The 19220-nt window shown below is 47.7% G+C and overlaps 1 protein-coding gene across 16 annotated transcripts in view; it reads right to left on the bottom strand.

The window, feature by feature from the left end:
- Positions 1–17288, bottom strand: part of SEPTIN11 (septin 11) — a 162475-nt gene extending 145187 nt beyond the window's left edge. For all 16 annotated transcript variants that reach the window (XM_088660639.1, XM_088660637.1, XM_088660636.1 and 13 more), the window contains exon 1: positions 17182–17288. In XM_088660639.1, coding sequence (XP_088516765.1) covers positions 17182–17208 — 27 coding nt within the window. In that variant the 5' untranslated portion in view covers positions 17209–17288. The remainder of the gene's footprint in view (positions 1–17181) is intronic.
- Between the last annotated feature and the right edge of the window lie 1932 nt (positions 17289–19220).

The following is a 19220-nucleotide window of genomic DNA, read 5'->3' on the forward strand; positions in this document are numbered from 1 at the left end:
AATTAAACTATGACTGAACACAAACAGTGCTGATGTGCACTGTTCAACATTGCTCCATTTTTCTCACTCTGACTTTGCATTATGTGCAAAGCGGTGAGTTTTCCCCAAAAGAAACCACAAGAGGTAAGCAGAGAACAAACCTTTGCTTCAAATACTAATGGTATTTGAAGAGAAGCAACAAGCACTAGTTTGCAAAGCCAGCCTCTGGTTTGTTTTCCTTCCTGGTGCAGCAAAGCCAGGAGTCGGAAACAAGTCGAAATTAGGACTTTTGAGCTGCATGTACTAGCGTGCTGCTCATTTAAATAACCATAGCTATTCTTTAACTATAGCTAAATGTTACAGGTTAGCCAGCCTAAAGTGTTTTGTAGCACCAGACAAACAAGTTTTATGATAGCACAAGTCTTCATGGGCTAAAGCCCAGCTCATCAAATGCATTAAGTGATACCCATGGGTGGTTGGCAAGACTGGTTGGCAGGATGGATAAGGTCAAATAAGAATGAAATGGTGGAGAAATGGATAGCCTGTGAGAGATCAATTAAATGCATTATCAAAACAATATCAAAACAATTCCATCAACTTTGACCAAAACAATATACATTTAAAACAGGTCACACAATTCATCAATACCCAATTTAAAACAACAATTTAAACTACTATCTGATAAAATTTGTCAATATATCAAATAGGACTCTGGGTTCTCTCCAATAAAATACAGCCTATTTCTAAGACCTTTAATCCAGATGGAACATCCAGACTAAAAACCTGACACTGGTTAAAACCTAGACAACTCAACTCAACTCATTCAAAGGCCTTGGGAAAGAAGCATTGTGAGCCATCAAAACAGTAGTAATCGATGATAACACAACTGGTCTTAACACTGTTAAAGTTAATTTACACCTGCATTGCTAAAGGAAAGCTATCACATTTCTTGGTAAGTTCTAATTCAGCACTATCATGTGGGAGGCTCCCTTTTAAAAGACATGCATAACTCAATACATGAATATACTGGTAGCACTCATGACTAGTTGGCCAAGCTGTATAGTCTGTATGCCAGGGATAGGAAAGCTTGTTGTTTGACTCCAGCTCCCATCATCCCAAGCCAATGGATGACGGGAGATGTAGTCCAGCAACACGTGAAGAGCCAACGATTCCTCTTCCCTGTTCCTACGCAAACTGGTCAGCAACTGCTGTGTATATATAGGATCCATGTCAAAAAGAGACTCAAAGGATCTCAGGGCAGCATAGGCTGTTTTTCATTCATCGTGCCCTCACAGAAATCCTGTGAAAGGGTAGGCTGAACTGCTGGCTCAGGATTGCCCAATCAGTTCTAAGCAAGGGAGGACATTTCATGCCAAGTTCCATTGGTCAAGTTCAAATAACAACACTGCTCTGAGTCGGGCTGTAGCTCAGTGGTAGACCATCTGTTCTGCATTCAGAAGGTCGCAGGTTCAATCCCTGGCATCTCCAGGTAGATAGATAGGGTTTCCCAAACTTGGGTCCCCAGCTGTTGTTGAACTACAACTCCCACCATCCCTAGCTAGAAGGACCAGTGGCCAGGGGTGATGGTTGTCGTAGCCCAACAACAGCTGGGGATCCAAGTTTGAGACATGGGACATAGACAATACTGAGCTGGATGTGTCATTGGCCTGACTCAGTATGAGGAAGCTTCCTATGTGCCTAAAGCAGCCCTGTCTCTACTTTTGCTGTCAGCTAGTTGCCCTTGGAGACACACCCCAACCTTTTTTTTGTGTGTGTAAAGGAGGCAAAGCAAGGAAATCTCTAGGTTAGAGCAACTGACCACTGCAGATCAGCACAGGATGTGGTTTGCTCATTGCTCAAGAATGAACAACGTCCACCCACCCACCCCGCTTCAAAACTCACACTATTGTTTCTGCTGCAATAACAACACTTTGCAGCGAGAGAGGAGATGTGGTGTGACCACAATAGCCCATTTTTATAGACAGAGAGCAGGGAGAATGCTGGGAACCTCCAGGAGTTCAGTTCCTGGAGCAATGCAGCAGCAATGCCCAAATTATGGGCCAGGGTGAAAGAACTGTTACTATGCCACAAGAAATAAAAGTATTTCCAAAGTCCCCAAGAGCTGAATATATAGAGGGGTGTGGCAAAAGGAAGCTATTTGCAGCATCTGTGCATGAGTTCCTGTTCTGATCTTTCAGCCTCTGCTGGGGTTAAGTAGCCATTTCTGCCTTAAAATGGTAGACTCACAGAATCGTAGAGTTGGAACAGCCCACCAGGGTCATCTAGTTCAACCCCCTGCAATGCAGGAATCTTTTTGCCCAACGTGGGGGGCTCAAACCCATGACCCTGAGATCAAGAGTCTCAAGCTCTACCAACTGAGCTATCCCAGCAATGCTTCCATGGATGCTTCCAAGGCTTCCAAGGCAGTGATCCAGCAAAACTCCCAGTCCTTGTAGGACCGGTGACTCACAATAGACTTGCAGTGGGCTGAGATCTTCTGAAGGTGTGTAATTTTAACACATTCTGAAAACAAAACTCCAATTCTAAATTGGGGGAAGTGGGACAAATATGCAGTGGCAACCATAAGTTGGGAGGAACATTGGACTCCAGAGTACAGAGACTCCCAGTGCTCTAAGTGAATACTTTGTAGAATTCTGGTTGCCTAACCTCCAAAAGGATACTGTAGAGTTGGAGAAAGTTCAGGAAAGGGCAACCAAAGTGACCAAGGGGATGGAGCAAAGGCTGCAAACCTTTGAGACTTTTTAGTTTAGAGAAAAGGGGAGATAATAAAAGTTTATAAAGTTACACGTGGCATGGATAAAGTGGACAGAGAAAACTTCTTCTCTCTCTCTCATAACACAAGAACTTGCAGACACCCAATGAAGCTCAGTCAGTAGAGCATGAGACTCTTAATCTCAGGGTCATGGGTTGAAGCCCCAGGTTGGATGAAAGATTCTAGCATTACAGGGGGTTGGGACTAAATGACCCTTGTGGTCCCTTCCAACTCTTCAATGATTCAAAGAAGGTATTTTGTTGTCATTTAGTTGTGTCTGACGACTCTTTGTGACCCCATGGACCAGAGCACGCCAGGCACTCCTGTCTTCCACTCCCTCCTGCAGTTTGGTCAGACTCATGTTGGTAGCTTCGAGAACACTGTCCAACCATCTCGTCCTCTGTCGTCCCCTTCTCCTTGTGCTCTCAATCTTTCCCAACATCAGGGTCTTTTCCAGGGAGTCTTCTCTTCTTATGAGGTGGCCAAAGTACTGGAGCCTCAGCATCAGGATCTGTCCTTCCAGTGAGCACTCAGGGCTGATTTCCTTAAGAATGGATAGGTTTGATCTTCTTGCAGTCCATGGGACACTCAAGAGCAGGGGTAGGCAACCTAAGGCCTGGGGGCCGGATGTGGCCCAATCACCTTCTCAATCCGGCCCCCCCTCCAAATCGTGGAATCAGCATGTTTTTACATGAGTAGAATGTGACCTTTTCTTTATAGAATCATAGAAGTGTAGAGTTGGAAGGGACCCATGTGTCATCTAGTCCAACCCCCTGCAATGCAGGAATCTCAGCTAAACACCCATGACAGATGACCGCCCAACCTCTGCTTAAAAACCTCAAAGGAAGGAGAGTCCACCACTTCCCGAGGGAGACCGTTCCACTAGTTCAGTTGCTGTTGGACTACAACTCCCATCATCCCTGACCACTGGCCATGCTGGCTTGGTCTAACGGGAGTTCTAAAACATAACCTCTGGAAGGCACCACAATAAGTATGCTTGAAATACAGCCTCCTCTCACTAGAGTAGGTAATAATAATATTGGGAGCATGAGCAGTTCTCTAAACACTTTGAAACCAGGAGGCATCTGAGTCAGGTTCTTCAGTCCAGAACAACCCCCGTTCCTTCTGTCAGTGATCTTCCTACTAAAGCTCTCTTCCCAATTTGTTTGGACTCCAGCTCCCATTAGTCCCAGGCAGCACAGTCAATGGTCCAAGGTATCGCAACAACATATGGATGATACCAAATGGGGAAACACTGCTCTTAAATCTTCACCCTCCAGCTCTTTAGAAAAGCTTCCTTTTTCTTTTTTTTTAAGCAAACTGAAATAAACTCTTCCATCAAATCAAACACTGCAATTGCCATATTGGACGGGAACGGGAAGAAATTTCTGTCTCCAGTCCAAGGCTTAACAGTGGCCAGCCAGAGGCCTCTAGGAAGGTTATGAGCAAGGCATGGTGGAGGCAAGACTCTGGCTTTCTCCCCAGCCTCTGCTATGCCCAGTCTTTGAACACAGAGGTCCCACCCAGCCTAGCTGACAGCTCCTGAACAGAATTCCCCTCTAACCCACATTTTAAGACAACTGGGTTGCTGACTGTCACAAATTCCTGTGGCAAACAGATCCATAAGTCTGATTAATAAAAGTTTGCATGCAGCTAGTGCCAGAATATGAAAACCTACAGAAAAGAAATCAAGACACCTGCCTAAATATTCTGCTAAATAATGTATCCCACTAAAGGGAATGTGATTTAAGGTGGTGCAGCAGCAGTTTTGGGGTTGTGGCCTGAGGCTTTGGGGTTTATTTCATTTTTAAAAAGAAGTCCACCAAACGCAGCAAATCTCATGACCAACCAACTTCAATGGTTTGGATCCACTCCCAGCTGAACTCTCTAGTGCTTTTCCCCTTCTCACCAGCTCTAAGCAAGCAAGGGACATGAGCACAGAAAGCAGGGTGAGGAATTAGTGGCTGGCACCTACACAACAATTATACTGGCAAGTTCAGTGGGGTGTTCTGGCACCTTCATAGCAAACTCATACTCAGGGCTGGGAGAGGCCTGCCTAAAATGCTGGAGAGCTGCTGCCAGTCAGTGCAGACAACACAGAGTTAGATGGCTCAATGTTCTGAATGAGGCAGCTTCCCAAGTTTACTCTCGAGTGCTGGCCCATATACTGTATAGCCAAAAGAGAATCATCCCATCATCCATACATGAGGCAGGGGGTTTAGCAGCAAGTCTGGGTTAGCAGAAATAGAAAGAAAGATAGAAAGAAAGTCCAAGGGTATGATGGAGGAGACAGAGATAACTAAAACCGGTTGTTTTCTTCAGTAGCCACAGAACGCCAAATGCCTGATTTTTGGGGGGGGGGGTACAAAGGGCACTATTTGAGAAACAGCACTATTTGTGTCAAATGCACAAAGATGGAAATATAAAGCCCTACACACTATAGAGGAATGGCTGATATAACTATTGGACTTGGCTGAGGTGCCAAAGTTAACATGTTGAAATTGAGCGGGGGGCGGGGGCGGAAGAATCATTATTGACACTTATTCAGGACTGGAAACTTCTTATGGATTTTTTTGCGTGAAAGAGAAAATGAACTTGCAATATCGGGATTTGAAGATTGAAAAAAAATACTGCTTTACAGAAGTCAGAATGGTTGGATCTTAATGAGTGAATACAATATTTAGCAGCAGGACAGAGAACCGGAAGTCTTCTTATCTTTCTTTATCTCTCTTTAATCTTCTATCTCTCTTTCTCTCTTTCTCTTCTTTTGCTTTTTCTCTTTCGGTTTCTTTTTGCTTCTTCTTCCTGCCTTTGTCTTTCATTATAAAAGATACTTTGTAATGGGTATGAACTTTTGTATATCTTTGAAAAGTATCAATAAATATTTTTCAGAGAGAGAAAGCGAGAGAGAAAGAAAGGGTTAGCTGGAATCTTGCACAGCAGCACTCCACACTAAAATAGTTTATCACAGGGCTGGAACCCCATCTCCTTTCCCCCCTTCCAAATTCTGATCAGGGAAGCAAATACCACCAATTCCAGTGGAACATCTTTCCAGATACAGTGGTACCTCTGGATACGCACACCTCTGGTTGCATATCCTTCAGGATGTGAACGCGGCAAACCTGCAAGTATTTTTCTGGGTTTCGCCACACACGCAGAAGCGCTCTACTGTGCCGTGAGCATGCGCAGAAGCGGCACCTCCAGTTGTGAATTCCTTGGGATCCGACCGGAGCTCCGGAATGGATCCCGTGCGCAACCAGAGGTACCACTGTAAAGTGTTTAGGTTCCAAGAGGTACCGGGGCAAGGAATCTGAGCTGGTTACATGGAAAGCCTGTACATGGCTGTGATCTCTGCTAAGCACCTGCTTTTCACTGGCAGCAGCTGGAGTCAGAGTGTCTGGAAGCCGCTCTATCATAGAATCATAGAGTTGGAAGAGACCACAAGGGCCATCCAGTCCAACCCCCTTGCCAAGTAGGAAACACCCTCAAAGCATTCCTGACAGATGGCTGTCAAGCCTCTGCTTAAAGACCTCCAAAGAAGGAGACTCTGCCACACTCCTTGGCAGCAAATTCCACTGTCAAACAGCTCTTACCGTCAGGAAGTTCCACCCTCCCTGCCCCCCCGCAAACTGAAGCCACCACAGAAGTCTTGGTGCCTGATGTTCTTGCACCCCAAGGCTCACACATACTTGGTCAGAGTCTGGGGTGCAGGAACAAAATCCAGAAACAGTGCTAGAAACTCAGATTTTACCAGCTAATTACCAAACGGCACCTTAAACCTAGGTTACAGTCGACATGCAACAGAATGTTGTAAGCCACTTTGAGATTTGTTCTTTAAAATATAAAGTGGTATAGTAATGAAATTAATAGTAATGATGATGATTATGATACTTTTAATGCAGAAAAAGAAAAACATGGCACCTAGACATTCCATTGTGGTGACCAAAACCCAAATTTAAAGTGACATTTGGAGATTAGCTTACATATCTGAGTTTCTTTGGCCACCTCATGAGAAGAGAAGAATCCTTGGAAAAGACCCTGATGTTGGGAAAGATTGAGGGCACTAGGAGAAGGGGACTACAGAGGACAAGATGGTTGGACAGTGTTCTCGAAGCTACGAACATGAGTTTGACCAAACTGCGGGAGGCAGTGGAAGACAGGAGTGCCTGGCGTGCTCTGGTCCATGGGGTCACGAAGAGTCGGACACGACTAAACAACAACAATCTGAGTTTCTAACACTGCTCCTAAGACCCACCCCCCACACCCACCCCCGGAGCCAGGAGAACCACAGGGCTCCAGTCTCACTTCTCTTCCCCCCCCCACCTGACTACTCCTGCCTGCGCTTTTGCCACACCTCTGAGATTCTCAGTGAGCGTTTCACAGCTCATTAGAGAAGCGGTTGGGTGTCTCTGCCTGGCAAACAGATCCCCCACAACCCCCCACTTGCTTCAGCAAAGCCCATGTGAGCAGAGAAATCCCTTGCAACATCAAGACTCCTTGTCTGATTTTCATTTACAGGAAGAGAAGCTGTTTGGATTTGCAGATAGTGTCTCCCTGTAATAACTCCAACTGTTGGGAACTCCATGGCAATAAACTGTGCGCTCCAATCCAAGTGGAACAGCAATAGTAAACACTGCCACCCTTTTCCCAGTGGCTGATTTTCGAACTTTGGGAGACAATGGCAACAGTGCCTGGTTCATAACATGGAACCATAGCTGCCAAGTTTTCCCTTTTCTCACGAGGAAGCCTATTCAGCATAAGGGAAAATCCCTTAAAAAAAGGGATAACTTGGCAGCTATGCATGGAACACAACTACTTTATAGTATGATCATGTGGCACCAAGAAAGTATAAAACAACACAGCTTCATAAGAACATGACTCATTCCCAAAATATAATTATAAGCGAGCCTCTTACATATGTACCTTAAGCATGCCTACAAACTCAATGAGAGGTGTGAGCTTGCGTTTGCTGGGTAATCTCATTTATATTAGGTCTGATTTGAGACAAACAAATTCTCATTTCCTCATCAACACAAGGCGTTCTCTTTTCTGATCTTTCTTATTTCTCAGAATTGAAAATCCCTGTTGACAACAATATGTGGTGCAGAACTGCAGCCAGTGTTCTTGAAGAGAGGAGAAGATACTGTTATTCTGACTGTATATGTTAAAATATATTTTGATACTATGCTATACTATACTCCACTGAAATGTTTAAACGTTTGATTATCCTTGATTCTTCCTGCCACATTTGTCATCCTCTCCTGCCACACTCTTTGAGAACCACTGGCCTCCGTAGCTCAGAGGCCCAAGAGCTCAATTATTGGAGCCCAGGGCCTGGCCCAACAGTAAAAGCCAACAGCAGCATTAATAATAATAATAATAATAATCTAGTATTACCAAATTATTTGCAGATTCACAAGAGGTGGTGTAGGGCTCCAGGTTCCCTGCAATCCTCAGACTTTGCCCACCCACTTCCAAAAGAGACCCTTTGCTGCCCTCCTGAACCTGCAACTAATAATAATAATAATAATAATAATAATAATAATAATTTATCATTGGTACCCTGCCCATCTGGCTGGGTTTCCCCAGCCACTCTGAGCGGCTTCCAAAAGAATATTAAAAACAGTACAGCATTAAAAACAGTACAGAAGGAAAAGAAATTGCAGCGAATGAGGCAAAGAAAAACAAAACAAAACAGGAAAACAAAACCCACCGCATTCCTTCAGGTGGAGGCACTGAGCCAGGAAAATTTTGCTCTGGAGAAGAAAAGGTTTACAAACCAGGGAAGAGACTAAATTGCTGTTGAAAATAAAAGATGTATGCTTGTTTGCGAAGAGCCAAGCAGCTCAGAAACTCTCAGCATTTAAAGGGTCTTAGTAATTCAGGCTCTCGATCTGGCATTTCCCCCTGCTTGTGCTAAGGAAGATGTTCAAGAACTTCCCACGCTCCTTGACACTCACACAGCTTCTCTGGGGTTAGTAACTGAAAGAAATCAGCAAAGCCACAGGCTTGCTAGAAACCAGATACCAGCCATTTTATTCTAAAAGGGCAGCATACATTGCAAGTCTGGTGCACACTGGTAGAAAGCTGCTACAGAACAAGAGTCTTTTTCCCCCCTTTTCTTTTTTGCAAGTAAGAACAAAGCATATCATATTCCCAATCTGTGCTCCTTGGTAATTCCTGTCCACACAAACAGATATAATCTGATAGAAGGAGAAGCAGCAACTCGTGTACTCAGGAACCAGCTAAAATTCTCCATCTAAAAAAACCAGGCTGCAAGGTTTGATGGAGAACTGAAAATAACTTTCGACCACGACAACACACGTGTGCATCACCTAAAGACAACAATATGTAAACTTCTTGCTTCAAAACCATTGTTTTCACCACTATGTGAATTTAAAAATCTATTTTTAAGTTAGTTTCCGTCAACTAACACTTATTTCACCAATGTGCAGCCCTACTCAAAAGTGCTAGTGAAGATGCACTACGAGGAACGAAGACCTGTATAAGGTCAGAATAGAAGTCCCCAGTTTTGCTCAGCATCCAGATGATTTTGGGAAGCAAATGAGGAGCGCATGAGGGCAGCTGTTCAACCGTTTTCAACTCCACCCCTCTTTTGTTTCTTAAGGCAATACTCACTGTTTGTGATTATGACACAGAACATTCCTTACTTATGGCAATGCTCCCTAGTCTTTGGGGGAGAGGGGACAGAAGACCATCCCCTTCCCCTCATCCTGCACCAGATCCCATAAGACCAGCATGAGCAGTTATTCCAGTAGCAAAAACAGACTGTAAAATCTGCAAAGCAGTGGTTTCAGAATGAGTCCACAAGACCACCACCCCCTAAAAGGAGGTGCAGTTTTGATTCCTGCATTGACATTTCCTCTTACAAGCACAGAACTCAAGGCTCTTGGGAATATGAATGCTGTTATCTGGGTGCACCTATATTGCTGGTTCACACAGACATGTCCATTAAGCAATGCTAGCATGTATGAACAATGGCCTCAAAAGGCAGAACTTCAGGTCACATCGAAAGCTTTCCAAGTAAGTCACTTCACATCTTCAGCACCAAGCCACCAAGTACCTAATGCATGTCTGAACCAGCCCGCAGAATTGCTCAGAGCAAGGGCAACGGAGATGCTACTAAAATCAGGACCTTCTCTGCATGGAATCAACACTGTTGTCACTGCTAATTTGCCACGAATAGGGCTGCCTTTTCTGTGCCTTTTAACTACAAAAAGGCAGAGTATTATAATGGAGGACTCTTACCCAAGAGAAACCCAGGGTCAAATCCTCGCTCAGCCAGAGCGGTCACTGAAGAACCTTTGGCTCTGTCTCAGCCTAACCTACGCCATAAGGTTGCTTTGATGCTGCCAAGGGAGAGGGGTGCTTGGGCAGAAACTATTTCTTCCCATAACCCCCATTGACATTCAGCATGGTGAAATCCAAAGCAGAGCGAAGACCTCCAGTGGTCCATCCTCCATGTTCTCAGCCCCTTTCCCAGACTCTGATACCTCCTGGATCCCACCAACTTCCCCCATCTCACTTGGGCCTTCCCCAAGGTCGCCAGCTCCAACTTGTTGAGAGCTCCTCCCATTCCTCCTCAGGATCAGACCATGCATGATGGTGCCATGGGACTCGTGGCATCTACAGGGAAAGACTAAAACACTCGTGGCTTTTTAGTGGATTTTTTTAAAAAAAGTGGCAGGGACTCAACAGGAGCCTACAGAGTTACTAATGGCTATTAAGCTGCTTACAAGTACAAAATCAATGCGCAACTCAAATACACAATAAAACAATTCCACAAATGGTACACACACAGAGAGAGAAGCTGTCAGAAGCTGTCAGCTGTCATATAACACTGGAAACCAGCTGCATCCAAAAAAGGCTGTCTGTTCACAACGAGCAGACGGCGTGAGCTCCCGTTGCTTGGTCCCAGCTCCTGCCAACCTAGCAGTTCGAAAGCACGTCAAAATGCAAGTAGATAAATAGGAACCGCTACAGCGGGAAGGTAAACGGCGTTTCCATGTGCTGCTCTGGTTTGCCAGAAGCGGCTTTGTCATGCTGGCCACATGACCTGGAAGCTATACGCCGGCTCCCTCGGCCAATAATGCGAGATGAGCGCGCAACCCCAGAGTCGGTCATGACTGGACCTAATGGTCAGGGGTCCCTTTACCTAGGAAAGAGCCACCAGAGAAAATTAGCAATGACATCTAAATAGAGCAAGCAGGGTCTCCCCCTTCAGCAGTGGGCTGGACTACGTGACATCTGAAGTGCCTCCCTATTCTATGGTTCTTTGTTCACAGGTGGTATAACTCTGATGCATACAGCTCAGAGACCACAGCTCAGCAGCAGAGCACATGTCTTGCATGCTGAAGGGCTGGGAGCTGCTCCCTGCTTGAAACCCTGGAGAGCTGCTGCCAGTCAGTGCAGACAATACTAAGTCAGACGGGCCAAAGATCTGGGTCAGTATAAGGTAGCTTCCCGTGTGCATAAGTAATTGGAGGGGGTGGGGGAAGGCACGACCCTCATATCCTGCTTGTGTGTTTCCTAGAGGCATTTAAGTGCCCACAGGTGGCAATAAGATGTGGGATTGGATGGAAGCCTCCCCTCTGATGCACGAGAGCTTTTCTTATAGTCTTATGCTAACAGCTTCTGCAAAGCACCTCACTGCTGAAGCAGCTGCTTTGCATAGCCTATTTTTACATAATTAGCAGCTTGCATGGAACTGGCACACTTTTAAAGGAGGAACTATTGGCAACGGGCAAATCAGGTACTACTAACAACCAGAGTCTGAATAAACAGCAGTGGTAAGCAAGATCCTGTTGCCAGTTCCAAATTATTCAAATTATGATGAATTGAACTATAATAAAAATGGGAAGCTCCTCACTTGCCTTCTGGGGACAGCAATCCTTTCGAACCTATTGCACTTGCATTCCCAAGAAAATTAACAGAGACATGAGATCTAGAAACATGTTTATAAAATCGGTGGAAGTTGAAGCTCTCAAGATCAGTAATGTGAAGCCAAGAAATGCTTGGGAGGGGGAAAGGAGGGGAAAAATAAAATTAGGAGAACAGGAATGAAAGAAGCAGATACCAGGTGTGAGGGAGAAAGATAGACAATATGGCAAAAATGTTAACTGGGCGCCCTATTGCAGGCTAAGGTTAAAGGAGAGTCTTGGGTCTGTAAAGGTAGAAGACTAAAGCTTTAATTAAAACTTTCGTTTTCATAGACAGATCCCTGCTGCAGGCTGGAGTCTGACAGTAGCTGTTCTGTTACAAATGTGGATATACTTTATACTTTAGATATAGTGTTACTCATAAAAGTAGCTAGAGCAAACCACCAAACAGAGTGGTTTGCATGATAACCTTCGCCCTTGTTACTTTATGTGCATTATTTTATAATCAGCGCAGTGTCATTTCCCCAGTACATCTCAGTGGGCAAATTCCGTGACTCAATAATGCTATCTTGGTTCTGTTAAATAAAGCCAGACTGATCTTTCTTTCAGAGTTCCTCTCCCCACATCCTACACACAAGCCAAATGTGCCCTCTCTCTCTCTCTCCATGCCCAACAGTTTTATTAATGATTAACCCAATTAACCTGCTCATCGGAGCAGTAGTACAATAGGCAGATTCCTGCAAAGATATGGAAAGGAAGTGTTAGGTAATAGGAAACTGGACCCCTAGAGTCTATGCAAGGCCACAGTTTGCTAATGCCAACTGCTGTCATGCTAAAACAAGAGGGGAAGGTGGGGGGGGGAGCCCTCTGTGCCTAAGACTCCATGCTCTCTGGAGACCATCCATTAAATATGTCACAGTTCATGGGAAGAACAGAGGAGCTGCAAGAAAAGGATTTGGGATAGGTTGACAAGGAGGCAAAGTACGACTTGGGGGGTGCATGCGCGCGCTAAAAGTCTGATGTGCTTTTTGAATAGTCCCCATTTCCAGAGATGTAATGATTTGCTGGGATGGGTTAATGACATTATACTCTGTACATGCTCAGGGATATCCCCACCGCCTTTCTATTCCGCATACACAGAGAAAAAAACTCAAGAGAGAAAGTCATCATCAATGAAGAGTTTCAGACTCCGGCATCTCCAGGTGGAGCCGGAAAAGGGACCCTGCAGAGAGCCACTGCCCATCAGTGTGGACCAGGGGTTGTCAACCTGCTCCCTACCGCCCACTAGTGGGTGTTTCAGGATTCTAGGTGGGCGGTAGGGGGTTCTATGGCACAAGCTAAATCCTCCTTCCATCAAGCACTGGTGGGCGGTAAGGAAATTTTACTTTCAAGAAAGATGCATTAGTGGGCGGAAAGTATAAAAAGGTTGACTACCCCTGGTGTAGACCATACTAGACTAGATGGACCAATGGCTTGTCTTGGTATAATCCTACCGTAGTCATTATACATGACTTACCATGACATGCAAACTGGGCCATTATGGGGAAGATAGTCAAGATTCGTTAAACCATTGTTTGACGTAGAAGCTGGAATTTTAGTGCTAAAACTCTCATTGCCATCCACAACACCAGCTTTGCAAACAAGTACGCAAACAGCTTCGCAAACAAGTTACTAATGTGTCCGCCCACAATTACATGTCAATCGTATGTGGCACTCTTGTTACCTTGAAAGGAAAGGGGGAAATACCACCATTCTCTTCCATCTTACAGAATCTTACCTGCTCAGTTGCCTGGAGCCTATTTCAACTCACCATAGGAGAGTAGCTTTTCACAAAGCTACTCTCAGCTCATATACTGTATCTCACTGCCTCAGGCTGTGGCCCTGTGAATCAACTACAATACCTTTTATTTGAGCTCCCGTGTGGCTGGACCCATTTTGCCCTGGACCCTTTCAGAAAGCAACAAATCCAGATCCAAATGGATAAGTAATTGTTACCAGTTGCACTGAGGAAATGGTGGGAAGAGTGTAATTTTTTTATTTATTTAAAATGTTAAATGCAACTCCTCCGCCCTCCTGCATTTACATGAACAATGTGCTTTAAAAAAAAAAGTGGGGGTGGGGCGGGGCATGATGCAATTGCCATAACACAATGCAGTCCATTACCCTACAGTACTAGAGCCACAAATTGTATTATAAAACGGTAACAGAAACTAAGCAAGGGAGCCAGGTCACATCTTGAATGCAGACACCATTTTTCACATTCTGAAAGTAGCCACACTGAAGTCATTTGCTCACGCACAACATCTGTTTTACTGGCATGCACTTAAAAAAAAAAAACACCGAACAGGAAAAAGTCAATCAAGTTCCCTTCTCCCTCCCTCCCCCCACCTTCCTTCCCTCCCCACCTCCTCAAGATGTATAAGGGTCCTTTCATATGGTCAGCATTTACTTTCACCAACATCTCTCTAAGTTCTAGACATAATAAAAAGGATCTCCGAGTCTCTCTTTTTGGTAAGGATCTCGTTATGTGAAGCTGCCTGGCAAGTCTGTGAAACAAAGTTTCTCAGACGTTACTGGTTTATCAAAAAGAAAAGGAAAAAGGAAAGAAAGTAGGGAGGAGAGACTCCTTCAGAGATCTAATTTCATCCCAACATTTCTCCAGGGTATCCTTCCTATTTATAACAGCCAAGAAGAATCTTCAACCTTGAAAGGATATGTCCCTTAATATTTTTTAGCCTCCATTTGTATAAATCTTTCGCCCACAACCCCAATATAGGTGTATAAAAACTGACACCTTCTCTTATCTGCTTCAGGCTTTTGCCACAGGATGTATGAGAACCCCTAAGGTGCTATAGGCCTTGCAGAGGTTTCTTGTGGCAAACTACTGCATCCGATCAAGTTGACATCTCTCAACTCCCCACCTTAACAAAAAACAGAATTGCACAGTGGAGGGGCAGCAGCTGGATGCTTCAGGGTGTGGGAAACTGCTTGAGAAGCCATTAAGAGTCAAACAAATAAACTGAGTCGCCAACATCATTTCTGTGTCTATTCTTTTGGGAACCAGAGAGAGAGAAGAGAAGAGAAGAGAAGAGAAGAGAAGAGAAGAGAAGAGAAGAGAAGAGAAGAGAGGATGTTAAGCAAGTTAAAGTTTATACGAATGCCAAACTTCTAGTTGCCTCTATTGCTTTTCTACACAGCTCTGCTTCTGATCCCAGAGAATACTGTAACTCTTCACCCAAGTGATTTTTTTTTCCCGGGGTTGGGGGAAAGGAAGGAGAAGGCTAGGTTAAGGCACCTCCATCCAGTACTCCCATTACCATTGCTGCTGCCTGAACAGAGGAGGTTTGAAAACCTCCCAAGAATGCAGTTCTGAAAGACAGACATCCTACTATATGCAACCCGTTTGCCTTACCCTGTTTGAAATGTGGTGAACAGGCCCCCCAGGACACAATATATACAACCCTATATACCTACAGCTTGTTTCCCTTTCCAGTGTTGACTAAAAGATGAAGTTCTCTAAAAAGCAGCAAATCGGAAACCACACACGGGTGTTGCAAGCCTGCATTCTTTAATTTTCTATTCTTGGGTCATGATCTGCAAGGAAATTCACACCCCAATCTACTAATATAAATACTAACAACATATGCACTTATGGCTTGGCTTTTAAGTGCTCAAGGTGTTTTGCACACTTACAACAACCCTGTAAGGTAGACCACTACCACTGCCCCCTTGTAGAAGATGAAACATTAGGAAGCTGCCTTAAACTGAGTCAGGCCACTGTTCCATCTAGCTCAGTATTGTGTACACCGGTTGGCAGTAGCTCTGCAGGGTTTCCCCGCAGGGGTGTTCATCAGCCCTACGTGGGAGACGCCAGGGCTTGAACCCGGGATCTTCAGCATGCAGATGCTCCACCACTGAGCTATGGCCCTGCGACCTTCTGCATGCCCCACAGATGCTCTCCCATGCGGCGCGCCAAAAGGTTTGCCATGCCAGGGGTGAGATTCCAACTCAGGGCTTGCAACTTCATAGAATCACATGTGTCACTCTCTTTCATTCTGGGGTGTTGTTGTTGTTTTCCCCAATGAAAAGTGGGGGGGCAGGGGGCGGCAGAAGATGCAACAGAAGATAAGACAAAAGCCAGAAAGATAGAGAAGGGAAAAGGCAGGCTTTGGGGGGGGAAGGATGCCCCATATTTTTTTTCTGGTCTTTTGTATGAAAAGATTCAAAGTGACAGCTCTAACGCCACCCCCTTCTGCATCATGGAAAAGCAAAGAGAACATTAGAATGACAGAATTGTAGAGTTGGAAGAAACCACAAGGGCCATCGGTGCAGGGATATTTTGCCCAAAGTGGGGCTAGAACTCAAGACCCTGAGATCAACAACCCGACAGGGCCACGTCAGAGTAAGTCCCCTGAAAGAGGATCCCCGCCCCCAAGCAGACATTTATAGAATTGCAATCTTACAAATTTGCATATGCTAGTCTTCACCTAGATGTGCTGGCTTGGGCTGAGGGGAGTTGTTGTCCAGCACATCTGGGGGGCGGGCGGGCACCACGTTGGCGAGGGCTGGTGCATGCTTTTCATGTCCTAGACCTAGATGAATGATGCGCTGGCTTAAGAGATGCGGTGCTCCGAGAGGTTGTGGGGTTGCAATTGTATATCACCTGGCTTCTCAGCCAGCTAACAAAATCTCACAATGGTTGGGGGGGGGGAGGCGGCCATCCCGTTATGCTCCCCATGCCTTCCCCACAACACAAGCATGTGCCTCCACCCTGGAGGACAACTTTGCCGCCTTCCCCATCCGCAACCTCAGGCACGTTTCCTTTCGTTTATTTCTTTAGCCTCAAGCCACACACCTTCCTTCCATTTACTGACACTGATCTCGGGCACCTTTTCAGAATCGCCAGGGAGGGAGGCCTATTCGTGTTTTCGTCTCCACTACCCACTCCCTCCGATTTTCGTCTGGTGTGCCCTATTTTTAGATAATAAGACAAGCAGCTCCATATTTTGCTACTACTACACACACACGCAAACAAACACACCCCTTTCCCAGCTTTCTTTTCTTTAATTCTCCCCCCCCCTTTTTTTGGAAGCTTGGTACACAGCAAAAGAAAGTGGGGTCCGGGCCCTCCTCCTGGCACGTAACGTCTGAACGCGTCCCGTCCCCCGTCCTCCGTCAACCCGACCCACACCCAGCCTCTCATCCCACAGGCGCCCACCTCCGGCAATCCCTTTTGCAATGAATGGAGAATGAGAGAGATGGCAGAAAAGCGAACGGGCGGGAAGGCGGGGGAAATGCCGCGGACCCCAGGCGGGGTCTCTCTCGCTCGCCTTCCCGGGAAGCAACAAGCGGCCGCCGCCTCGCTCGCTCTCCCGCCTCAGCCGCCGGGAAGGGAGGCATGGGCGCGCTCTTCCCCATCCCCGTTATCAGAGCCCGGGCGCTCCGCACATGGGCTGCACGCCCGCCCAACCGGAGAGCTCCACACCCCGCGGCCGCTCCAGCGGGAAAGGCTCCTCTCCCCTCACTCACCGAGGGTCTCCCCACCGCCACGGCCATGCTGCTGCTGGGGGGTGCGAGGGCAACGACGACGAGGCTCCGGCTGCTGCTGCTGCTGCTCGCCTTCTTCCCCGGCGCCTGACGCGGCTGCTGCTGCTGCTGCCCCTCCTCCCGAGCGCCCTCCCCGCTCGCATGAAAAGCAGCCTCTGGCTTCGCCTGCGCTCGCGATTATAAGCGGCAACATGGCCACCCGGTTGGAAGCGACCATTCGCTGGCGAGAGGGGTGGGTGGAGTGGGTACGTGTGCCTCTCTGCAATGTGGACGTGTGCGTGTGCGGCGGGGGTCGCGCGGCGGCCTCCCCCGCAGCTCCCCTCGCCCCGTTTTGGCCCGCCTGCCGCGCGCTCGGAGGCGCCTGCCTGCCCAAAAGGTGCGCGCGCGAGACTGGGGGCCAGGACTCAGGAGGCGCCTCGGGGAGAAAGGAGGCCAGCGGGCGCGGCGGCGCTTTCCCTCGACGGGGCTGAAGGAGCCATTGGCGCCGGGCGCCCCTTCGGCGGGGCGCTCATGCTCGAGTCCGTCCAGGCAGAGCACGCGAGCGGGGACGGCTCTCTCTCTCCTCCAGGAGAGCCAGGCGGGGACGCGGCGGGTGTTGGGGGCTCAGCCTTCATCCATGTGTGCACCGCGCGCATGGGAACGGCTAAGGTTCGCCGCGGAAGGGACCTCCCGCTCTCCCCTCGACTGCTCTTGGCGGTAGGATTTGGGCAAGGCAGGGCCGTGGCTCAGTGGCAGAGAGCGTATGCCTTTCGCGCGGAAGGCCGCGGGTTCAATCCCAGGGAGGGTCGCTGCCACCGTGGGAAAACTCCCCAAACTCCCCCCCCCATTACCAATTTCTTAAGGGTCTTGGCAGCCACTTAATGATTTTTTTCCGATGCTGTGTGCTACTTCACTGTATTTTTATTCCATCCTCTAGTCCAGTGGTTGCCAATCTTTCTTTGGCCATGCACCACCTAAGCATCTCTAAAATCCTGATGCCCGCCCTCCGTGACCACTGGCGGAGGAAGGGGGACGCAGGGGGTGCGGTCTGCCCCGGGTGTCATCGCTGAAGGGGGTTGTCATCGCCCCCTGCCCCCTGCAGGCGCCGCCACCCCCATGCTCGCAGACCCGCCCCCGTGGGACGCTCACCCCACCCCCGGATGCACAGCATGTGCGCCGCTCCGGGTGCCAGAGCAGCTAGCTCCGCCTCTGCCTGTGACATTTAATTCTTATTATTTAAAAAGTGAACTCCTATTCACGTGGAGGAAGCTTAAAAGGCCATTAACTGTTAATAACTCATTCTCGAATTGCCCCCCTTGAAAATCAAATTGCCTCCCCCTTGTGGGACGTGCACCCCGTGTTGGGAACCACAGCATCTAGTCCACGGGTGTCAAACACAAGGCCCGGGGGCCTAATCCGGCCCGCCAGACCTAGTCATGTGGCCTGCGTAGCTGCCGCCGACAATAGCCGCTGACAGTAGTTCTGGAGCCTGCGATTGGCCGAGGGTCAAAACCGGGGGCGGGGCTGCAGGCAGAGGCCGGGGCGCTGGAGCCGCGCTGACGGCCTTGGCCAGGGAATTTCAATTTCGAATGAGGCTGAGGGAGGCGGTGGCACAGCGGCCAGACGGGGAAGTGAGATGCAGGAGGAGGAGGAGGAAGCCCGCCGAGGAGGTAGAAAAGTCCTACAGGCACCGCCGGCAAAGTTGGTGCCGGGACGGAGCAGCGCTGGATTTTTTTTTGGCGGGCTTTGCTGTTGTCTCCGAGAGCGAGTGAGGCGGCACTGGGGAGCCGCCGCCCGCCGCTTCCCTTCCTCTCCTCGGCTGCATCCGGGAGGTGGGCGAGCGAGCGGGCGAAAGGGACGCGGAGTGAGCCTGAGGGGGAAGTAGGCGAAGCGCAACAGCTGCTCTCTTGATGGAGCCGGGTTTCTCTTCCCTCTTCCCCCGTTTTCTCCTCATAGACACTCGGGAGGGTGCCTGGCTTTTGCTCTGCCCCCCACCCCCGAGCCGCCCTTTGGCTTCTCAGTTCTGGCGGAGCTGCTCCCCG

Source organism: Zootoca vivipara, chromosome Z1 (assembly GCF_965207765.1).
Source record: "Zootoca vivipara chromosome Z1, rZooViv2.hap1.1, whole genome shotgun sequence".
Classification (NCBI taxonomy): domain Eukaryota; kingdom Metazoa; phylum Chordata; class Lepidosauria; order Squamata; family Lacertidae; genus Zootoca; species Zootoca vivipara.